Source organism: Andrena cerasifolii, chromosome 8 (genome assembly GCF_050908995.1).
Source record: "Andrena cerasifolii isolate SP2316 chromosome 8, iyAndCera1_principal, whole genome shotgun sequence".
Classification (NCBI taxonomy): Eukaryota; Metazoa; Arthropoda; class Insecta; order Hymenoptera; family Andrenidae; genus Andrena; species Andrena cerasifolii.
In genome coordinates, this window is record NC_135125.1 from 7,808,811 (window position 1) to 7,827,529 (window position 18,719).

Sequence of the window (18,719 nt, forward strand, 5' to 3'; positions counted from 1 at the left end):
ACCTTGAATTTTTTTGCTACTAGGAGAACTATCATCCTCGTCAATTCAGATAGCCATTTCTAATTTCTGCTCAATAAAATGCATAAAGATCTAGCTTCAAGCACAGACGAGTGAGCACGATATACCGGGGTGAAAATACTGTCGCCCCCAATGCAGTGACGGGGGTAGAAAACTCTTTTTTTCATTGCAGGGGATGCGAAGCGCGGACCAGGGAACTCGTGACACGGGCAGCTGTTCGAATTACATACTCGGGGCTCGCCCCTGGCGCGTGTACGGTTTATTGACACACACTCCAGGCGACCGCGGTATTATTACCAGTGTCCGCGCGTTCCCCACGAAATGCACCGCCCTGTTTTCGAGGAACAGAGAGAGAGAGAGAGAGAGAGAGAGAGAGAGAGAGAGAGAGAAAGAGAGAGGATCGGGACGAGAATCACGGCCCACGGAAGGAGAAAATCAACAATGCAGTCCGCCTCCACCTTTCCACCCATCCTTCGCGCGTTCCTTATCTCGAAGCAACCGGTCGATCCACGACGTGCAGAATTTTCGAAGGTCCCACGATTATTTCCCCGGCGCCGAACGCGCGAATTCCAACCGCGATCACTTGCTCTGCTACTCTAACACCATGCTAGCTTTCCATCTGCCCTGTCATCTAATAAACTACGCGTCTCTATCCTGGACCATGTTATGAAAAGATGAATTACTTATTCCACCTCGCGACCTCGCAAACAACTGGTCTGCAATTAAAATGCTCCGTTGTGTAACTTGAGGTGTTAAACACTATGGTATGGAATTGCCGCGTTGCAGAGCAATAAATTTCGTAGCGAGGTACATACTCGAATATTCGAGCGAGTAACCGTAAAAGACGCCTAAGTAGAAATGGAACGTTCTGTAAGTACAGAAACAAGGCCTCTGCCGGGATAACAGATAGCTGAAAGTTTGTGTAACGGATGTTCTTGCCGCGAAGCTTTTCAATACCCAGACGAACAGGAAGGAAGCGAGGAAACACCGTGGAACGGGACAGAGGACGAAGCTGCAAACGGTGATTTACCGTACGGTTATCGTTCGCCCGCGATTGACATTCGGCACGCTCGATGTTTGTCGAAAGGTACAATCGCACGCCTTCAGGAGCACGGAATTATAGGGGTTGCATGCGAAGCCAGCATCTCGATGACAGAACGTGCATATCGGGCGCGGATCGGTAGGAAGGGACAAGAGGAGATACGAGGCGTGCTTGCACGCCTCGCGACACACGCATATGCTTTTGACGTTTCGCGTCCGGTAGCGTCCGCGTACGATCTCGCCGCTTCGATTATCGCGGTATCTACGGCGGTGGCGTTCGATAAGGTTCCAGGCTCGACAGGTCCTGCGCCCGTTCCTCGAGCGGCGGCGAGGAACTTGATTGACAGGCGGGTGAAAAAGAAATAACGAGGACACGGTCGCGGAGTCGACCGGGTGCCTGTCGTTGTCAGGGAACATCGACGTACGCGCGGCCGATGTTTCGTCCTGGGTCATAGTACAACAAAAGCGAAGAAGTACACCACTCACCTACGTGCTTCTCCGACTTCGGCGTGGAGGCCATCGCTAGCCGGTAGTAGGTCCTCTCGAGCCACGACACTATCTCACCATTCCCGCGAACGACCGCATCGTAAGCTACGCACCAGTGGCTGCCGCGGCGTTTTCGCTCTGATGTAAACCCGACGTGCACCGCTACATCTTCGTTTGTCAGCCATGTTTCGGGGCGCGAGCGCGCCGACCGCCATCCCGCGGCGGGTATCCGAACACGGCCCAGCGCCTGGCCAATATGGCCGACGGACTGTCAATCGGGTGACATTTCACCTGGAATTTCGCCCGTCGAAGGGATGCTCGCGAACGATTGACTATCACCGGCGGTACGTGCACCGCGGCCACGTGCGTGCGAGCTCCAACTGCGACCGCCGATTAGCGAGCTGCACACCCGCGACTATCGCTGCAGTGGAAATTAATCGGAGTGGCGGCGCGACGGCCGACACTGGCGCACCGGTACAGTGGCGCGGAAAAGTACGACGTCCGTCGACGGGCCGGTACAGTCTGCAACAGAAAGGACACAGCGCGGTGGTGTTTTAATGGTAAGTGGTGTGACGAAGGTGCGACTGTCGAGCACCAGCGACAATGTCTCCCTGGCACAGTGAATCCCTTTTGAACCGAATGACTGTCTAACAGAAATAAAGCACTGCTCGTAGAATATGTTTCTCCTTTCCACGCTTATTGACAACTTGTAGAGTACTACTGATAGTCGCTTGCCCCGCGAATTGCAGAGATTCATTTCGCTGGGTGTATTTGAAGCGATTCGAAATTGATGCCAACGTAAAATGGGGAACTCTGGCTTGAAGCAGCACTATGAGACCGCGAAGAAGACCGGCGCGTTGAAATTGTCCCAAGGGAAGCTCGACGAGTTCCCGCAGAATCTACGTGCCCTCGCGTCGCTGTTGCGCACCTTGGATCTGTCCGAGAACAAATTCATTCGAATCCCGGAAGATATCGGGAGCTTTGCGCTGCTGAAGCAACTAAACTTTAGTCACAATAAACTGACCGCTCTACCCGAGGCACTGGGCGCGTTGACGAAATTGGAGGGTTTGAATGCTAGCTCGAACCAGATCCGAAGCGTTCCGTGGTCTTTGTCGAAACTGACACGCCTGAAACAGGTCAACCTTTCCGACAATGAGATCAGCGAATTCCCCCTAATGTTCTGCGACTTGAAGCTGCTGGACGTGCTGGACGTGTCCAAGAATCGAATAACGACGATACCCGACGCGGCCGCGGCGTTGCATGTGGTGGAACTTAACCTCAATCAGAATCAGATATCAGCGATCTCGGAGAAATTGGCGGAATGCCCGCGGCTGAAGACATTGAGACTGGAGGAGAATTGTTTGCAGCTGAACGCGGTGCCTGTTAGGATTTTAAAAGACTCGAAGGTCTCGGTCCTTTCCCTGGAGGGGAACCTGTTCGGGATGAAGCAATTTGCCGATCTCGACGGGTACGACAACTACATGGAAAGGTACACCGCGGTGAAGAAAAAAATGTTTTAAGAGGCGTTATTATCCCGAGGGACATCCCAATTTTGTGTGTAGAATACAAATTGTACAACATGTTATTTAATAACTGTTATCATGTAACTTTGCAAAGATGCCGCATCGTGTTCGTGCAATTATTGCATCCGACAACCGCGACAATGTAATTGTGTACAAATAAAACATCATGATCGATCGCGATTGTACAGAGGGGTACTGAAATCTTTCAGGAATAAATGTTCAGATAGAATTATATTATATTAATGTTTTCGTAGTCAGTATTCGTTAACTCAATACACGATATCGAGATTATTACTCTGTTAGTCTCTATTATAGTTTTTGTTATGCCATTTGCAAAACAGTACTCTACTTTGTGTTTCCTGCTTTAGTTTGTTTCTCATCGACGACGTTCCGTGCACACAGTGGCGGATTTAAGAAAAAAGGCCCAGGTGGCAAATGTTCTGAGGGGCCCAGAGTAGTACTGAAAACAAATATAGTTTAGATAAAATCAAAATTTTTTTTTAGGGCCCCTGGGGGTCCCCCGGAAGAGGTAGTTTACTAAAAACGGTCTTAGTGTAGTAGTACAGAAAAAATATAGTTTGGATAAAATCAAATTTTTTTTTAAGGAGGGGCCCATTTTTCAGGAAAATGAAGAGGTAGTTTACTAAAAACGGTCTTAGTGTGGTAGTAGAGAAAAAAAAATAGTTTGGATAAAATCATAATTTTTTTAAGGTTGGGGCCCCGGGCGGCAACTGCTCATCGGCCGCCCTGTTAAATCCGCCACTGCGTGCGCATGATTCATGCAAATGTTAAACTGTACATACAGAGTGCATTAATAAATGATATACAAAATATTTATTTATCTTTGTCGCACAGTACTATATCATATATTACGAGAAAGGAAAAAAGGTTTTGTATTTGTTATAAAATAAATGTTTTGCAACTACTTCGGAACACATTTTGAACACTTTTCGAATTACCACGACCATTTCTTACAATCCCGCGATCTTTTGCTGTATTATATATGTAATGAACTTCTATAGATTTTATGGAAATAAATTGTGTATGTATTTTTAACCGGTGTTGCTTTTCTTTACTTCCCGATATCCTCATTTCCTTTTTCTCTCTCTAATAACAAAGAAGCAAACGTTAAATTAGCTCACCATTGCATCCGAAAAACAAATGATCTTTCGCATTCCAAAATGGCGTGCCTGGCCTCTGCTTTCCTGACAGGAAGAAACTCTGAAATTAAAAAGAAATCGACAGGTGAGTTGCGAGCAGTGAAAAAAGAAGTTGCGTGCTTCAACTTCCACCTTAGCAACCCCTCACTGGCGGATACGTGAGTAGCTTAAATATTACTTCATTAGGGACAACAGATTTGTATTCAACTCTTTCCCCGACTGGACAATTACGGCTAATTTTAGAGCGCATTCAGTATCCGATCATCGGCTAATACGCATATAATTAACGACCGGAGAGTTATATTACCTTCTATACGTTTAAATTCCAAGCGACAATTGAAGATTTAATTCTTAACAGTCATTCTTTATACATAAACGTTATACGTGATCACGTTTAACGAATTTGCATTTCGCTTGTAAATTCATCGCGGAAAGTACATATCGACAGAGCTCTACCAAACTCGATGCGATTAGATTTAAATCATAAAGATGCCATTATTTACAGAAGTCATTGAATTTATAAGCGTAAAAGTATTCCGTGTACCATATTCCACAGATTGTTTCGGACTATTTGAAATGGAGCAAAACTTATGCACGTCTAGGGTACAGACGACGAGGATCTTGTGTATGGAAGACGTACTACTCTAGTCTTTTACAAACTTAAACATTTCAAGCATCGAATTTATCCAACATATAATCACATTCTACTCAATTGAAATGAACGCAAATAATTATACTAACATAACAGAATCGCTGGCTACGCTGTTACCAATTGTTTATATTATGCCTGTACCACAATAGAACGTCCAACTAACGACCAGCGCCGTACCCTAAAATCTAAGTGCCCCGTACCAAAACCCACGCAACATTTTTGCCCATCTATAAAAACCCAACAAAAATCATCCATGCCCTATCAATTATACACGAATAATATCACTCGATCATAACCCTACACTTAAAAAGAACACGGAAACTAAAAACAGTATCCTCGCAAATCGGCTTCGCACACTTAACTGTCCCATCTCACAGAATCCTCAGACCTAACCCCGAAATATTGGCAGAGACAATTCCGTTAAACCGGACGAATCGATCTAAGATGTTTTATAAGCTCCCCAGCGATTATACCGCATTCTCCAACTACAACCGCAATCGTACCTAGAAGCTGGATCTCGATTCAGCGGGCGCCCCTGTGTCGTTAGACATCCCTATGGGGAGCACTGCCACCTCGGTGGCTCGCCTAACTAGCGTAGTATCTAGCAAGTGTTTCCCCGAACATGGCGGACGGTACTCATTCGAATTTTCAAGGGACACAATGAAAGTGCAGCGAATTCGCCGCGGTGATGCCCGTGACTAAGGGCGTGTGGTGATCGTGAAGGCTGGCCGACGTGGGTAGCCGGGCGGCACCGTGAACGGTAACGGCTGCATGCGCGTCGGCGTGATCGCCGTCCTGACTCGCACGGGACGAGAGTTTTGCCGCGCCGCGATCCCTGTGTCTCGGAGCGACCGACCGTGGCGGGGCCCCCATGGTTGTAAATGGCTGACGGGAGTCGGGAAATGAGGCCCGAACGTCGCGCCTGATTCCACGGCTGATACGCTGAGGTACGACATAGAACGGCGTTTCAATGATCGAACGGTACACGCGCCGAATCTTCTCCATCGAAACCACCGCCGACCGGGTCGCCTGCTCCAAGCACCGCCCGGTGCTGGTAGCTGTATCTTCCCCGGGGGTTGCTCGTGTCCGCCGTATCGCCAGTGCCCTCGTCGATTGATCAGGCATCCCGTGGGGGGGAGTCGTGTGTGTTCCCTCGATCGACAGGGAATAATCCGTTCTCCCCTCGACGCGCTCCTCGCCGCGGCGGTGCAAAATAGCTTCTCGCAAGTGTATCCTACAGCGCGACGGCGGTGTCCTCTCGTCTTCTTTGGAGCAGCGTTCGCGTAGTTGCTACCGTCCCGACGAGCGAGAACCGAGAGCGCGCGGACCACTGGGTGGTTAATGAGATGCCGATCATATGGTCGTTATTTGCTTCGCAGTCTCTCGCGTTAACGTACCCAACGCCCGATCGTAATGGACGTAAACGAATGACTCGCTGGACGACGAGCTGTTTCGCGCGATTCCGTCAAGCAGCCGTTATGTGTACGTGCACGCAAGCCGACTTTGCTTCCCCCCTCGGATTCCCAATGAATTCCCTGTTTCGCGGGCGAGATCGCGCGTTAACATCGTCTCCCATGCCAGACTGTTGCTCTTTCGCTTACTGCTATCATTGCTTTTCACACGTGCAGCCCCACTCCTTTCGGATCCAGGGCAATATTCGTCGCGTGAAAGATTCATTGTGTTCATACAATGTTGCCTGACATACGTGTGATAATTGTAATTAATTGCTGCTGATCGTATTGTTTACTCTTACCAGAAGACACAAGTCTTGTTCTCTCGTGTTATTGTACATGTTCCGTCGTTTCTGTTTACGTAGAGGTAAATCTGTATTGAATCACTTTGAAGCGCAGCTGCATCGTATAAAATGTTACTAAAAGTAACGACTGTGCGATTCTTTTAACCGTTCAGCCTATTTGCAGTATTCGAAGAATCTTCGCACAATCCTGACCCGTGAATAACTCTGGGGAGATCGATAATTGTAGTAGTGTTACGAGTAATGTAGCAGTATTAGAAATTCGCGATAGTAAGGCTACGTAGACAATATGGAATCAGGCAGTTAAATTTAGCATTCAGGGGTTTGTTCTGTTGATCTTTTCGAGCTAAATAATTTGTTCGATTTTCTATCGTTTGTGCCTGTTTCGATTGTCAATGGTGCACGCAGTAAAATATGTCTCTTATTCTGTGTGACCATAGAAACAGGGTAGAAAATGTCAGAGCCGGAAGAGAGTCTGGCAGCGCCGGATAGCACTACGAGGGAACAAAGGTTGGGTTTCTCTCATGGGGACGATGTTCTTCTTCAACATAAAGATGGCAAATTTTACCTTGGAACAGTTGTCGAGGTACATTTTACGAGAACCGCCACATTTTTTACATCTTTCATTAACTTACTATTAAGTTGTTTCCTGCCATCGATTTAAATGTAACTGAGTTGTTTAGCGGACTAAATATTGTATGTACATAGGTGGATTTGGCAAGGGAAAGATGCCTTGTCAAATTTCTGGACAATACCTCCGCCTGGTCCTCGGTCAAGGAGCTGACGAAGCTATCAATGCCGGACTCCGAAGTTATGTGCGTTCTTTGCAAGAAATCTCAGCCCAAGACTGATAACGACATTATTGTTTGCGACAAATGTGGTCGCGGTTATCATCAGCTTTGTCATCAGGTAATAATAGATCGTTTAGACTTCGATGTAGGTCTCGTAATTTCTATGCGTCTGCTTTTCTGCGGCTTGCAAAGTTTCTATGGCTAAACAATGATGTACGCTTACAGCCCCAGATATCGAAAGAGGAAACTGCAGCCGAGGCGCATTGGATTTGTAAAAGATGCGTAGATAGTCAGCCACGGACGCGTGATGTCGTAGAGCCAAAAACTTCTATGGTAAAGGCAAGTATCAGAAAAGTTTGCAGTGGCAGGGACCAACCTCAGCCACCACCAGATGATATGACAAAGCTGCCGTACGATGTAAGTATTTGTTGCGACTGATTTCTGGAAATTAATTGAGATTGAAGAAGAGTCGAATGGTATTGAATTAGCAAAAAGATTTATGGAATCAACAGCTAATATCTTATTGCAGCCGAACATGTTAAATTGGGATGCACATCACAGAGTGAATGCTGAACAAATTTATTGTTATTGCGGTCTCAATGGTGAATGGTATACGCAAATGTTGCAATGCGCTCGTTGCAAACAATGGTTTCACGAAAAATGTGTCAGTTGTCTAACTTATCCTTTATACAGTGGAGATAGGTGAGTAAAAGCTACTAACACCTTGTGGACCGTTCCTATGTTAGCGTGTGTAGCTTAACCTTCGTTAATGTCTGATGGATTGAAATATTAGAGTTTGCAGAAAACGAAGAAATACGTGTGCAGACTTTTGCGGTCCGCAAGGTGTTAACGCGAGAATATTAAGCGGGGAATTCATATCATTTATATTTACAGATTCGTTAGTTTAAGAAGGTGCTCTATAATTGATATGGTTTCTAGGTTTTACGTATTTGTTTGTTCAATGTGCAATTACGGCAAAGAATTCGTACGGCGGCTAGAATTAAAATGGGTAGATCTGGTGCACCTGATGTTGTACAATTTGACTGTTTACAATGCTAAAAAGTATTATGATTTGGACACTGTTATTGTACCTTATGCCAATGATAACTGGAATACTTTGCAGCTACCGCCACGGGTGAGGATGATTTGTTAAGTTAATGTGCGCGAAGCTTTTTATTCTCTGTTGAAAGGTAAATCATTATAAACATGCGTATGTATTTGTGACCGTTAGATCAGGGATGTGAGTGCTCAAATACGCAGGGAGTCTATACTAGCAATATTGACAAATAATAGAAACAGATTCAAATGCGGCAGAGAAATAAAGAAACGTACCACAATATGGGGTCTTAGAGTTAGATTACCACCACCATGCCCAATTGTTAATCTTCCGCCAACCGGTGTAATAGATGATTCTGTGTTACGTAGATGCTGGGGTGCTAATAAAAGACTGCAATATCTTCCTCCACCTACAGGGTTAGTTGAGATATAATGCTATAGAAATGCGTGTCGTTACATCCTTCAATTCAGTTATCTGTTTATCCAGTAGATCGGAAGCAAACTCGTATTGTTTCAGACCGATAAGTTTACCAGAGAGTACAAAGCAATTGACTGAGCTAAAGCAAAGCACGGCGGAGAATTTAGAAATTCCCGTGAACCCGTCGGACGTGGTAATGCGTGGAACGATTTATCAGAATTCCGAGGCGGAGCAAAGTTCATGCCCGAGTCCAAGCCCGCCAACTCAGTCTACACAATCTCTAAGAGAGAGGTGTGTAAAGGCACACAGGAATTCGGCTAGCACGTGACAAGACTAACAAACAATAACTTTACATTATTATTCCCAATTAATTACAGATATAGCGGAGGTGGTTTCGTGAAGAAATCATTCCCATTCCCGAAACTGAGTTTACAAAGAAGGAGACGTTTGATGGCATTAGGAAGTTCCCGCGAAAGAATGTTACGTAAACACAAGAAGAGAGAAAAAGGTGATGGTTCACTGAGTAAGGCTCAGGGTGTTAGAGAAGCTAGATACCGAAAAGCAAGAAAGCTACTGAAGAATGCTATAGCCAAGGTATTAAGAAATAAAAATATAGCTGTTACATCTAATACCATAGTTTCACGTACAAAGACATACAACGGACTTTTCTGTTGCGCTTTATAGAGTAAATCTCGAAGCTCAGAAGCATCTGATTTACCACCAACGCCTCCGACATCAGTCTCTGGCCCTCCCACGCCGCCAGCCACGACTTCCGGTATATCTGAACTATCCGTGCCTAGTTCCGTCGAGCTGATGCACCCCTTACCGCCGTCTACGCCCGCGGACACAAGCGGGGACGAGACCAGTTCGAGGGGAACGTTGGACTCCTTTATTCCGCCACCCAAAGACTTTGAAGGCAAGAATAATCCTTTTAGAAATCTCAGTGACTTGTTGGGCACACCTGGCAGTCTCAATCAAACGAATTCGAGTACCCCGTCACCGTACAATCAATGTCCAATCACGTTGCCCCTACCGCTCACACCTGTTATATCTCAACCGCCAGTGGTGCGGCCAGCCAAAAGACAGTTATCAGAGAAAGACATTATTATAGACAGAAACGGGCAAGTAAAGCGTAGACGCCAGCATAGGAGAGGCCGCCCATCGCAACAGCAGATACAGCAACAGTTTCAGCAAACCGCTAGTAAGACGGCGGCCATCTTACCGGCGCGTAATAACGAGGTTAAAAGTGAATTCGCGAGGAATTTAAGAAGTTCGTTTAACGGTGCCTCAAGCAGTGCTAGTAGTCAAATTGGCAATTGTGTCGATTACGCCTTGAACGGTAGGAGATTAAGGCAACGCCAGAGCAATGAGAAATTACCCCCGCCGGATCCGCAGCCGCAGAAGAAGGGCAGCGTGCCCTCGTCCCCAAAGTGTTCGCCCGTTAAGCAAAGTGCACCCGACATATCCCTGGATGATCTGAAGTCATCGGTCAACATATACTTCGGCGCAGCTAACAGGATCGCCGCCGGCGAGAAGTTCGTCATCAAGGCGAAGAGGATAGGGCCGAACGGTCAGACTCAATACCTTATCGAGTGGGAGGGACTCAATACTTAACAGTAAATAATTTGTTTGTGCGACCGCACGTATCGCGATCGTATGAGAAAATTTTCTGTTGACATCGAGGGCAACGGCGGCCGGAATCAAGCCGCGCTCATCATTCATTCTGTATTGTCTTTCTTTTAAAGGACTCGGTGTTTTGAAAGAGAAGAGAAAAACAAACGATTAGTGACAAATCGATCCGTGTCACATGCACTGCCATTCGTTACATATGTTTTATATAATAAGTACGTATTAATTGGTGTACGATGTGTGACTGTTCTTGCAAATGTGAGTTTCATTTAATTCAGGCTTGGGAATTAACTGCCCTTTTCGGCCGATTTTCAAAAGCAACTTCCTCTGTATATCGCCGCGCGTCTTGGCCCCCGCGACGGCCGTAATGCTCCAGCCACCTCAGACGCGTACCAAATGAATCGCGCATGGCGCATTAAGGTCGTCGCCCACTAGGCCCACGCATCGCTCATATGACAAAACAGCAACGACAGCAACGAACATTTCGCTTTGGTCGCCGTGCTTTGCTTCGGCGTAATGGGCGACGGCCTTTAGGGTGACGTTCGTATCAATATACTTCATTCCACTTTAGAGTAGACTCGTTCCGCGCAGGGATATACTGTTGATTGGTAGGAAACCGGCAGTGAAAGTGCTACGATCAATCGCGTGTGTCAGATCCGTGGGAGCTGCGCAGATCGGTAGCAAATCCGTAGGGGCGGAGGTCTACTCTTACATGGAATGAAGGATAGGTTTCCACATCTTTCCCAGAGAGCACGATTGTCGATGCGTTTTTGTTTTTTTTTTTCATCGCGCGAGATGGCTCGAGCCGTACGGCCGTTGCGGGGCCAAAGCGCGCGGCGGGAGAAAAAGTGCGTTGCCTCTGAAACTGGCCGAATAGAGCAGTTAATTACCAAGCCTGATTTAATTAGTCGGCAAACCGAGAGTCTCGTGGAGACGCCTGTCCCGTCAACGGCAAACTTCATTGCTGGACAATGAATTTGTTTCGCTGCCCGTTTAAAAGTAGTCAGCCGCTCGCTGGTTCTCCGTTTCACTCCGCATACCAGAAAACGAACACTTTTCGTCTCGTTCGGTTCGCTATTTGCATTCAAAATGTACCGTCCATAATTATCTCCGACGCATAAAATTCAATTAACGTTTCTACATCTATTTTACTACAGCGCAAAAATTAGGGGTGCACGTGTACGAAAGGGAGAGAGATATAAAAAAAAAGAGGAAACATTTACAAGAACAATCAGATACATTGCTTATAAATTGTACATATTGTAGCATAGTAGTTTCGCAGAAGAATCGATGGATGCGAGGGGACGCGCGTGCAAAGCGATTTGCCGCGGCGGTTCTCGCATTCGTTAGAGATTGGCCAATCGCTCCTGACGAATCGCGGAGCAGACCATGATCGCGACAAGGGAAGGTGAAGTGAATTGAAACTGACAGTTGTTCCTCTCACTTGAGCTAACATACTAGCGACCGTTAGTGGTTAGTGTTAAAGAGTAAAAGAAAAGAAGTAAAAAAGAAGCAGGCATCCTGCAAAGGTTATTTTTCAATACAATCGTAGAGATAGACATCCGCTTCTGCGCCTTCATCGTCTGGGCCTGTCCCTTACACGATTCAAACCGAATGGTATCTTTCGTTACACGCGACAACTATTACTGCCGTACGCCAGTTTGTCTTCTGCCGCTGCGTCTCGCGATTAGGCTACGACACGTAGCGACACGAAATTAGTATTATTTTTAACTAACAACTGCCCACAGAAGTCTATTAATTTGTAAGGGTTTAGGGGAACGTTTCACGCCACGTTGTGACGGTTCTAGACGATGACGGTGCAGTCCTAGCATTGCTCACTATTATACAAGACTAAGGGAAAACAGCATACCTGTATAACGTAAAGTTTAAAGAACCACAGAGCTGAGTACGTAAGTGATTGGCCATGTTATCTGTGCAAGGGTAACGCGTTTGTAAATTTGCGAGATCATTTCGAGCTCGAGATGTAGGAAATCTTTATAAACTGTTCTTGTTATTATTAAAAAATTTGTAGGGCATGAGAAATATTCGTTCGTGTGTAATAGACAGCCGTGCGAACGGCGCTCTTGTGGGATTTCATATTGGACATTTTTCGGGACGTTTCGTGGAGCAGGTTTCGAGCGGAAGCGCTGCTGCGGGCAACTGCAGAGGTGCTTCGTTAGCTGGTAGGGGTTTGGGACCATATCTGGTCGCCTATTGAGGCAGGTAGAGTTCCAAACAATCAGTGCGATCGAGATACCGATACCCTTCATAAGATAGCGAGTTCTTAAATCGGCGGTAGGTTGTTAAAACATACATGCTCGGGTGTCGGCACAAGCGATTCCGCGAAGCTAGTTCCAAGAACTGCTGGGGATAGCGGCGGTCAACTAACGGGGTAGAAATCCGGCCAGCTAACGAGCCAGCTCCGCATAATGCAATCAACGACGAATAACTTTTGTACGAAAAGCCTTTCCTTTCATTCGATTCATGTTACGAATAATGCTGCACAGAATCTGTGGTCAGAACTTACTAATCAGTAGACGTCTATAGCGACCGAGGGAAGATTAGGTATCAAGATATTATTTCTTATTAGGGTCTCGAATCAAAAGAGCTTATTAGAGAAATTGAAGAATTTTAGTTTCTGCCCATTCTACTGCACTTGAGTTATCGATGAAATCATGTCGGACGATTAGTTGCAAGAAAGTAATTGTTAGATGTTCTGCGAGGAAAAATTGGCGCGTATAAGTGAACGGTCGTCTGATGAACCAGTCTTTCTTGGGATACCGAATGTATCCAGAGAAGCGAAAGAAAAGTCGTGCTCTTCACGGATCATTTTGAAACCGAGTTAAAAGTGTCGCGTTCATCTTTTCCATGACTGTTTCGTTAGGCTCCAAATTTGATCATACAACCGATGCGAATGATACGAGTCCCCCAACCCCCAACCCCCCCTCCCCCGAAAACTGGGCACGAGAAAAACCGCGAGTCATTCATGCTTAGACAGACTTACCTAAGAGATAGGTATTTTAAGCGCTATTTATTTAATCTACTGCGTGTAATGATCATTTGCATTGTGACTCCTTTAGAGAGAGACAAGTTTCGAAACAACGACTTCTTTGGTCCACGGAAGCTACATTTGTGATGGCAATCTTGGAAATTACGAATCTTTGTATACAAGCTTCTGTCAGTTACGCATACTGTTTTCATATAGTGTTCTAAAACGTGCGATGCAGTATGAAAGGGAGGTGATCCTTAAAAGATAAGTCGAAGATGTGTAGTAGTATCGTTCAAAGTAATGATCACACCAAAAAGTAGTACTGCCTTGATAAAAATATCGAGGAAGGAAAATATTAAAGTTTCTCAGGAGAATCAACGATTTTCAATAGAAATAATTCGAATCAAAATCGAAAGCTGTTACCGAGAAACCTTGCTGCAACATTTTCGATTCATCTTTTCCCAAAGCATCGCCCCCTGACGAATTACAATCGCATATTTCGGGATCCCACTCTGCATTTGCGCCTTGATTTTCGAAAGAAACTGTCCCGATAGTCTTCGGATATTAACAAAAGTGTGTTCAAGTGTGTTCAAACAGTGGCGCAAGATGAAACTTTTGTAATAGTCTCGCGTAACGGGCGCTGATAGCACGCGTCCGTTTTGTAACCGCATCACCTTACTCTCTAAAGGAAAGGCGTAGATAATATTGGACGAATGCACTGCCAAACATCTCTAAGTTATATTTAAATAAACGACGTTAGACAATACTGTGCTATGATATATATTATATATATATATATATATATATATTAATTTTGTTTAACATTAAACGAACGTTTGCGTTTAGTTTCTTTTTATCTGTATCCGTCGTTTGTTCCGTTCGCGAACAACCGTAAAATGTGGAACTTAAGCGCGACTTAAGCCTGTTTCTTCTTTCGTACGATATAGAACATTTCGCACGCGCTGCTAAGTCTGCGTTCCAACTTGGACGGACCTACTGCTCGTCCCTCGTGCATTGTCCGCACGAAGCCCGCTAATTAGACTCACGCGGATCTAGGGAACCGGCGATGTTTCCTCCTCGATCAGCGCACGATCCTTCTCGATCGTTTCGCCGTTTCCTGTGCTTAAATAGAATTAGAATGGAACGCGAGACGGGACATCATTCGACGCGTTAACTAAGTTAATCACGCATTATAATTTCATCGAGCGCTGCGTTGTTAAACCATCTGTCTAGTTTCTTTTTGTTATATTCTCGCGGTGTTTTTCTACCACCAACCGTCTAAGCTCTGCGAAAATGACCGTCTATCTAATGCGCTTGTCTAATCCCGGCCAGGTTGGTCGACGCGAGAGAAAAGATGGGGGAACTATTAAATAGAATTTTAAAAGCTGAAACTAGGAGAGTCTGTGATTAGACTGAATCAATATTGTTCGTCAATGAATTCGCCAGGTTGCTGTTACACGACCTGGTCCAGCTAGTACTGGATTGTCTGAAGACACTGTCGAGGATCCACAATCACAGTTTTGCCTTTCTTGTCTACGGTAGGACGACTTCAGTCCCAAGAAAACGAAACAAAACTGCCGATCCTTCACCCGCTCGTAATCCGCTGACCCACGTCTGAGGGCAGAAGTTCGCAAAGCTTGTGTTTCTGGTTTGCAACTAATTTTTAGTTCAGTTTTATGGGAAGCTACGAACCACGAGGGTTCCTTAGTTCTTTATCTCGCGTTGGCGCAACTTACCCCCGAGCTACCCTCGCGAAGACGGCTCGGTAGCGACGAGCAAAGCGGGAGCATTGAACTCTTAGGAAGAATCCTGTACAAAGTCAGCGTAGGCGATAGGGGAGCGGGGAAAACTGCACTCCTCCGGTCCTCGCGCGAGGACAGGGAAGCGTTAATTATTTGATTAATCGCGACGAACTTTGTACCGACGATCCGTGCCGGATCAGCGCCTCGACTTCGCGTCTCTCGATAGCGCAAGAACAGGGATAAAGGTGAAGATGTACTGCCAGTATCGTATGTAAATATTCTCCCCGCAGATACAGACCCCCAGCCCCACCCCCCGTTTTTTAATAACACATGGCTCGTGGAACGTGTTTGTACGATTGGAGAACGGAAGCCGGGGGGCCCCGGCCCGTTCCTGGTGAATGCGTACGCTGCATCGTCTCAGCGCTAGATTTTGTTAAAAAACAAACGTTCACTTTCCTTTGTCACAGAATGTACTTTCCGAAGAAAAAGATTCGATTGAATTTACCAAACAGGTGGTCAAGGAATTCTCTAATTAATTTAGAATACCCCGATGATCGAATTACGAACGATTTTGTACGGTGATGTAGTACTTAGACTTATGTTAGCTGGAATTCTGTCAACATTACTTGGTAAATTTCGTTCCCTTGTATATCTGCGCTGCCGTGCTAATTCGAAAGGGCGTATCTGGTCAAAACGACCAAGGTGGTTCTGAGATAAATGATTTTTAGTATTCTGTGCTATGCCATCGGTATGCTGTAACATATAATCCGATTAGGTTAAATATTAAATCTGGATAAAAAGGTGTCTAAATATTTGTGGCAAATCCGTAAAATATTTCATGAACTCCAAAGGAAACTTTGGTACATAAACTGTTATATCTTCAGTTTTAATGCAGATATGGCTTTCTTATTTAATATGCATATAGATAAACTATTTTTCTGCTACCTGGCAGCAACAACTCAATTTATGCGAAAGTTGCAGATACGCCCTTTCGAATTAACACGGCAGTACCGTAGAAAGTGAATCTGGATAGACTCTGCGAGTTTTAGAAAATGAGAGCTGGGGTTTAGTGGAATGATAATCGAAGCGTTAGGGATTCCACCGATTGTTATTTTAATTTTTATCGAAGCAGTTTGTAAACGTTCAGTCTGCATGTTAGTGTTTTGTGTCTTTTAAACATAGTTCTTCGTCGTTTTATCAAACGCCTAAGGTATTCTCGACTATGACCGCCCATTTAGTAAATGCAATAAAATTCTTTTAACGTACCGAGCTCAGTGAACTCACTCGGTGCGCGTGTGTGTGTGTGTTTTCGTTTCGATTCTGCGGCTAGAGAAATGTTCGTTCACGATTGTAATTCTTCGAATTAAATTAAATTCGAGCGCTGGTTGCCCGAATGACCTGCCTTTAGCGACGGATCAAATTAAAAAAAGGCGGTTCTCGCCCGTGAGACGGATGCGTTTTGTCGAATGTGAACTGCGTTCTTTCGTTGGTAATTGGGATGGTGACCGATGGAAAATTATTAGCAACGCTCGTCGAACCAACGGCACTTCGAAAGTCCATGTAAATACAGGCTCTATCATCCAAACTACTTTTATACGGAAAATTGTTCAGAGATGCCGAATGCATATATAAATATATATTTAATAAACACGCTATTTCTGACAAGAATGATCTTTAATTTTAAGCGAACGGTGATACGATCTTCGACGAGTGTCGCGGGCAGGTCGTTGAGAAAAGTGCTCTTTGGGGAAGCATCTGGTATTTTTCTAGAGCCTAATTTTGAGGAAAATGTGACTGCCTATTAAATAGCTACTGCAAGTGACGGTATCGTAGACCTCTATTATTTGTCAATAATCATTTTCATAAAAGGCTGTGCTCCATCCGAATAAATTTTTGTATTCTTTCGACAAATACTGTGACTCGTAATAAAAATCTAGATAGGGCTTATGAATTACTCAAGTATTTATTTCCACAACTATGAATGAACTTATGAGTTAACGCTAAACGTAATAAATTAGAACGAAATTCTTGATTCGAATAGTTGCTCCTTATGAGTGATAATTTAATTATAATGCAAGATCAATATTTCTGGACCAGAGCCAGAATTTATGACTTGGTTCGTAAGCCTATCAAATCGTGTACTGTAATTAAACGCGTTAAATTTGTTAAACAGTCGTACAGGAGAAAGAAACCACGATCTTTCAATGAACAGATATTTATTTGCACGCAACACACCATAAACGGTAAAAGTAATTCACTTGCAATTCCAGGAACACAGTTTACTTCAGCCGAGTTGATTATCCTACCAATATTAATTTACACAGCATTCTTTCTTCTTTATAGTCACTACTAAACGCTCTCAAGCTCACGAGCACCTTTCCTCTAACACCCTCCACACGAAAGGGGGTGGACCCCCCGGCAGATACATCGATTGCTAATAATTCTTCTGCATCACCTTTTATAATCAATGCCCCTACTCATTCGACAAACAGAATCCACGATTATACAAATTGTCAAAGAAGCTTCCTTTAAAGGCCACAGATGTGGTTCATACAGAAAGAAAGAAAATTTGTGTGTGCGCGTGTGGCGAATTCGAGAAGGAAAATAGTGTGCCTGGTATCGCGTGAAACGAAATTGTGCGTGACTTGTGTGAATCGTGCGCACTGAATGGAAGGAGAGGAAAACGTAAGCGAGCGATCTTTCGACGTGTCCAGTTCCGCTGAAAAGATTTTAGAAAGGATTACCGAAGGAAAAAAAGAAGAAGCTACTTCGAGTCCAAGAATATTTCGACTGTTCTTTAAAAATAGTAAATTCGATCGGGAGGAAGCGAAGCGATTGAATTCGCGTTTCGGAGTTCCTCTGGGATTCTCGAAGGGGAACCAAGAGGAGGGATACAGAAAGCTTGACTCGAGGATCCCTTGATTACGTTTACGCGTGCATTTCCGATTCGTAAGATTAATTCTGTAGCGAGGGAGTCTCTGTATATACACCGCCTGCACTTTGTACGAATATTGCGAACGTCGCTGTGCCCAGCGACCCCCCCTTTTACTTTTTGTTTCCTTTCGTCGTTTAATAAAGTGAATTCTTCATGACCTCTTCAATACTGTGAAAAATCAATGTAATATACTCCGTATCCCCTTTTACAGTTTTTCTTTTCTTCAAATTTGAGTGCAATAACCACTTTTCTTAGGAACTTGAAGTTTTTGATCACTTAGGGTCGAAGTCAAAATTATAAGAAAAAGAGTATAAATGTTGATGTGTATTAAGTTTCCAGGTTTAAAAATTTTAATAATTCTAAGTAATAAATACGTTATTTCGATTCTGGCAACATGACTGTTAGAATGAACTGAATTCTTGTTGCCAAATTTAGAATTTGAGCTTCTCCAGAATTAGTTTATCCGGTTGGAGGACTTTGTCTCAAAGTACAAATCCTTTTGAATTTCTTGCGCGATGCTTGTAAC

At 44.7% G+C, this 18,719-nt stretch overlaps 2 protein-coding genes across 7 annotated transcripts; both read left to right on the forward strand.

Moving 5' to 3' along the window:
- The first annotated feature begins 1,543 nt into the window (after positions 1-1,543).
- On the forward strand, positions 1,544-4,124 carry LOC143372515 (leucine-rich repeat-containing protein 57). 2 transcript variants are annotated; one of them, XR_013086298.1, is made up of 3 exons: positions 1,544-2,105; positions 2,295-3,455; positions 3,876-4,124. XR_013086298.1 is itself a non-coding variant. In XM_076818732.1 (2 exons), the coding sequence occupies exon 2, from the start codon at positions 2,349-2,351 to the stop codon at positions 3,063-3,065; it is 717 nt and encodes a 238-aa protein (XP_076674847.1). In that variant the 5' UTR covers positions 1,544-2,105; positions 2,295-2,348; the 3' UTR covers positions 3,066-4,124. The 2 variants fall into 2 exon arrangements, 1 of the variants encoding a protein (XP_076674847.1); XM_076818732.1 differs by having other exon boundaries at positions 2,295-4,124.
- Positions 4,125-5,477: 1,353 nt separating this feature from the next.
- On the forward strand, positions 5,478-18,359 carry Pcl (polycomb protein Pcl). Of its 5 annotated transcripts, XM_076818731.1 has the most exons (11): positions 5,479-5,827; positions 7,074-7,219; positions 7,342-7,542; positions 7,650-7,841; positions 7,954-8,126; positions 8,364-8,559; positions 8,656-8,897; positions 8,968-9,189; positions 9,276-9,492; positions 9,583-9,814; positions 10,010-18,359. In XM_076818731.1, the coding sequence occupies exons 2-11, from the start codon at positions 7,088-7,090 to the stop codon at positions 10,510-10,512; spliced, it is 2,310 nt and encodes a 769-aa protein (XP_076674846.1). In that variant the 5' UTR covers positions 5,479-5,827; positions 7,074-7,087; the 3' UTR covers positions 10,513-18,359. The 5 variants fall into 5 exon arrangements, with proteins under 5 accessions (XP_076674844.1, XP_076674846.1, XP_076674842.1 ...); XM_076818729.1 differs by having other exon boundaries at positions 5,478-5,827; positions 8,971-9,189; positions 9,583-18,359; XM_076818727.1 differs by having other exon boundaries at positions 9,583-18,359.
- Positions 18,360-18,719: the final 360 nt, after the last annotated feature.

Bases quoted from the DNA above. Each gene is read 5' to 3' on its own strand.
- Pcl (XM_076818727.1), top strand. From the start codon at position 7,088: ATGTCAGAGCCGGAAGAGAGTCTGGCAGCGCCGGATAGCACTACGAGG. The intron at 7,842-7,953 runs GTAAGTATTTGT...ATCTTATTGCAG, and splicing joins TGACAAAGCTGCCGTACGAT to CCGAACATGTTAAATTGGGA. The intron at 9,190-9,275 runs GTGTGTAAAGGC...AATTAATTACAG, and splicing joins ACACAATCTCTAAGAGAGAG to ATATAGCGGAGGTGGTTTCG.
- LOC143372515 (XM_076818732.1), top strand. From the start codon at position 2,349: ATGGGGAACTCTGGCTTGAAGCAGCACTATGAGACCGCGAAGAAGACC.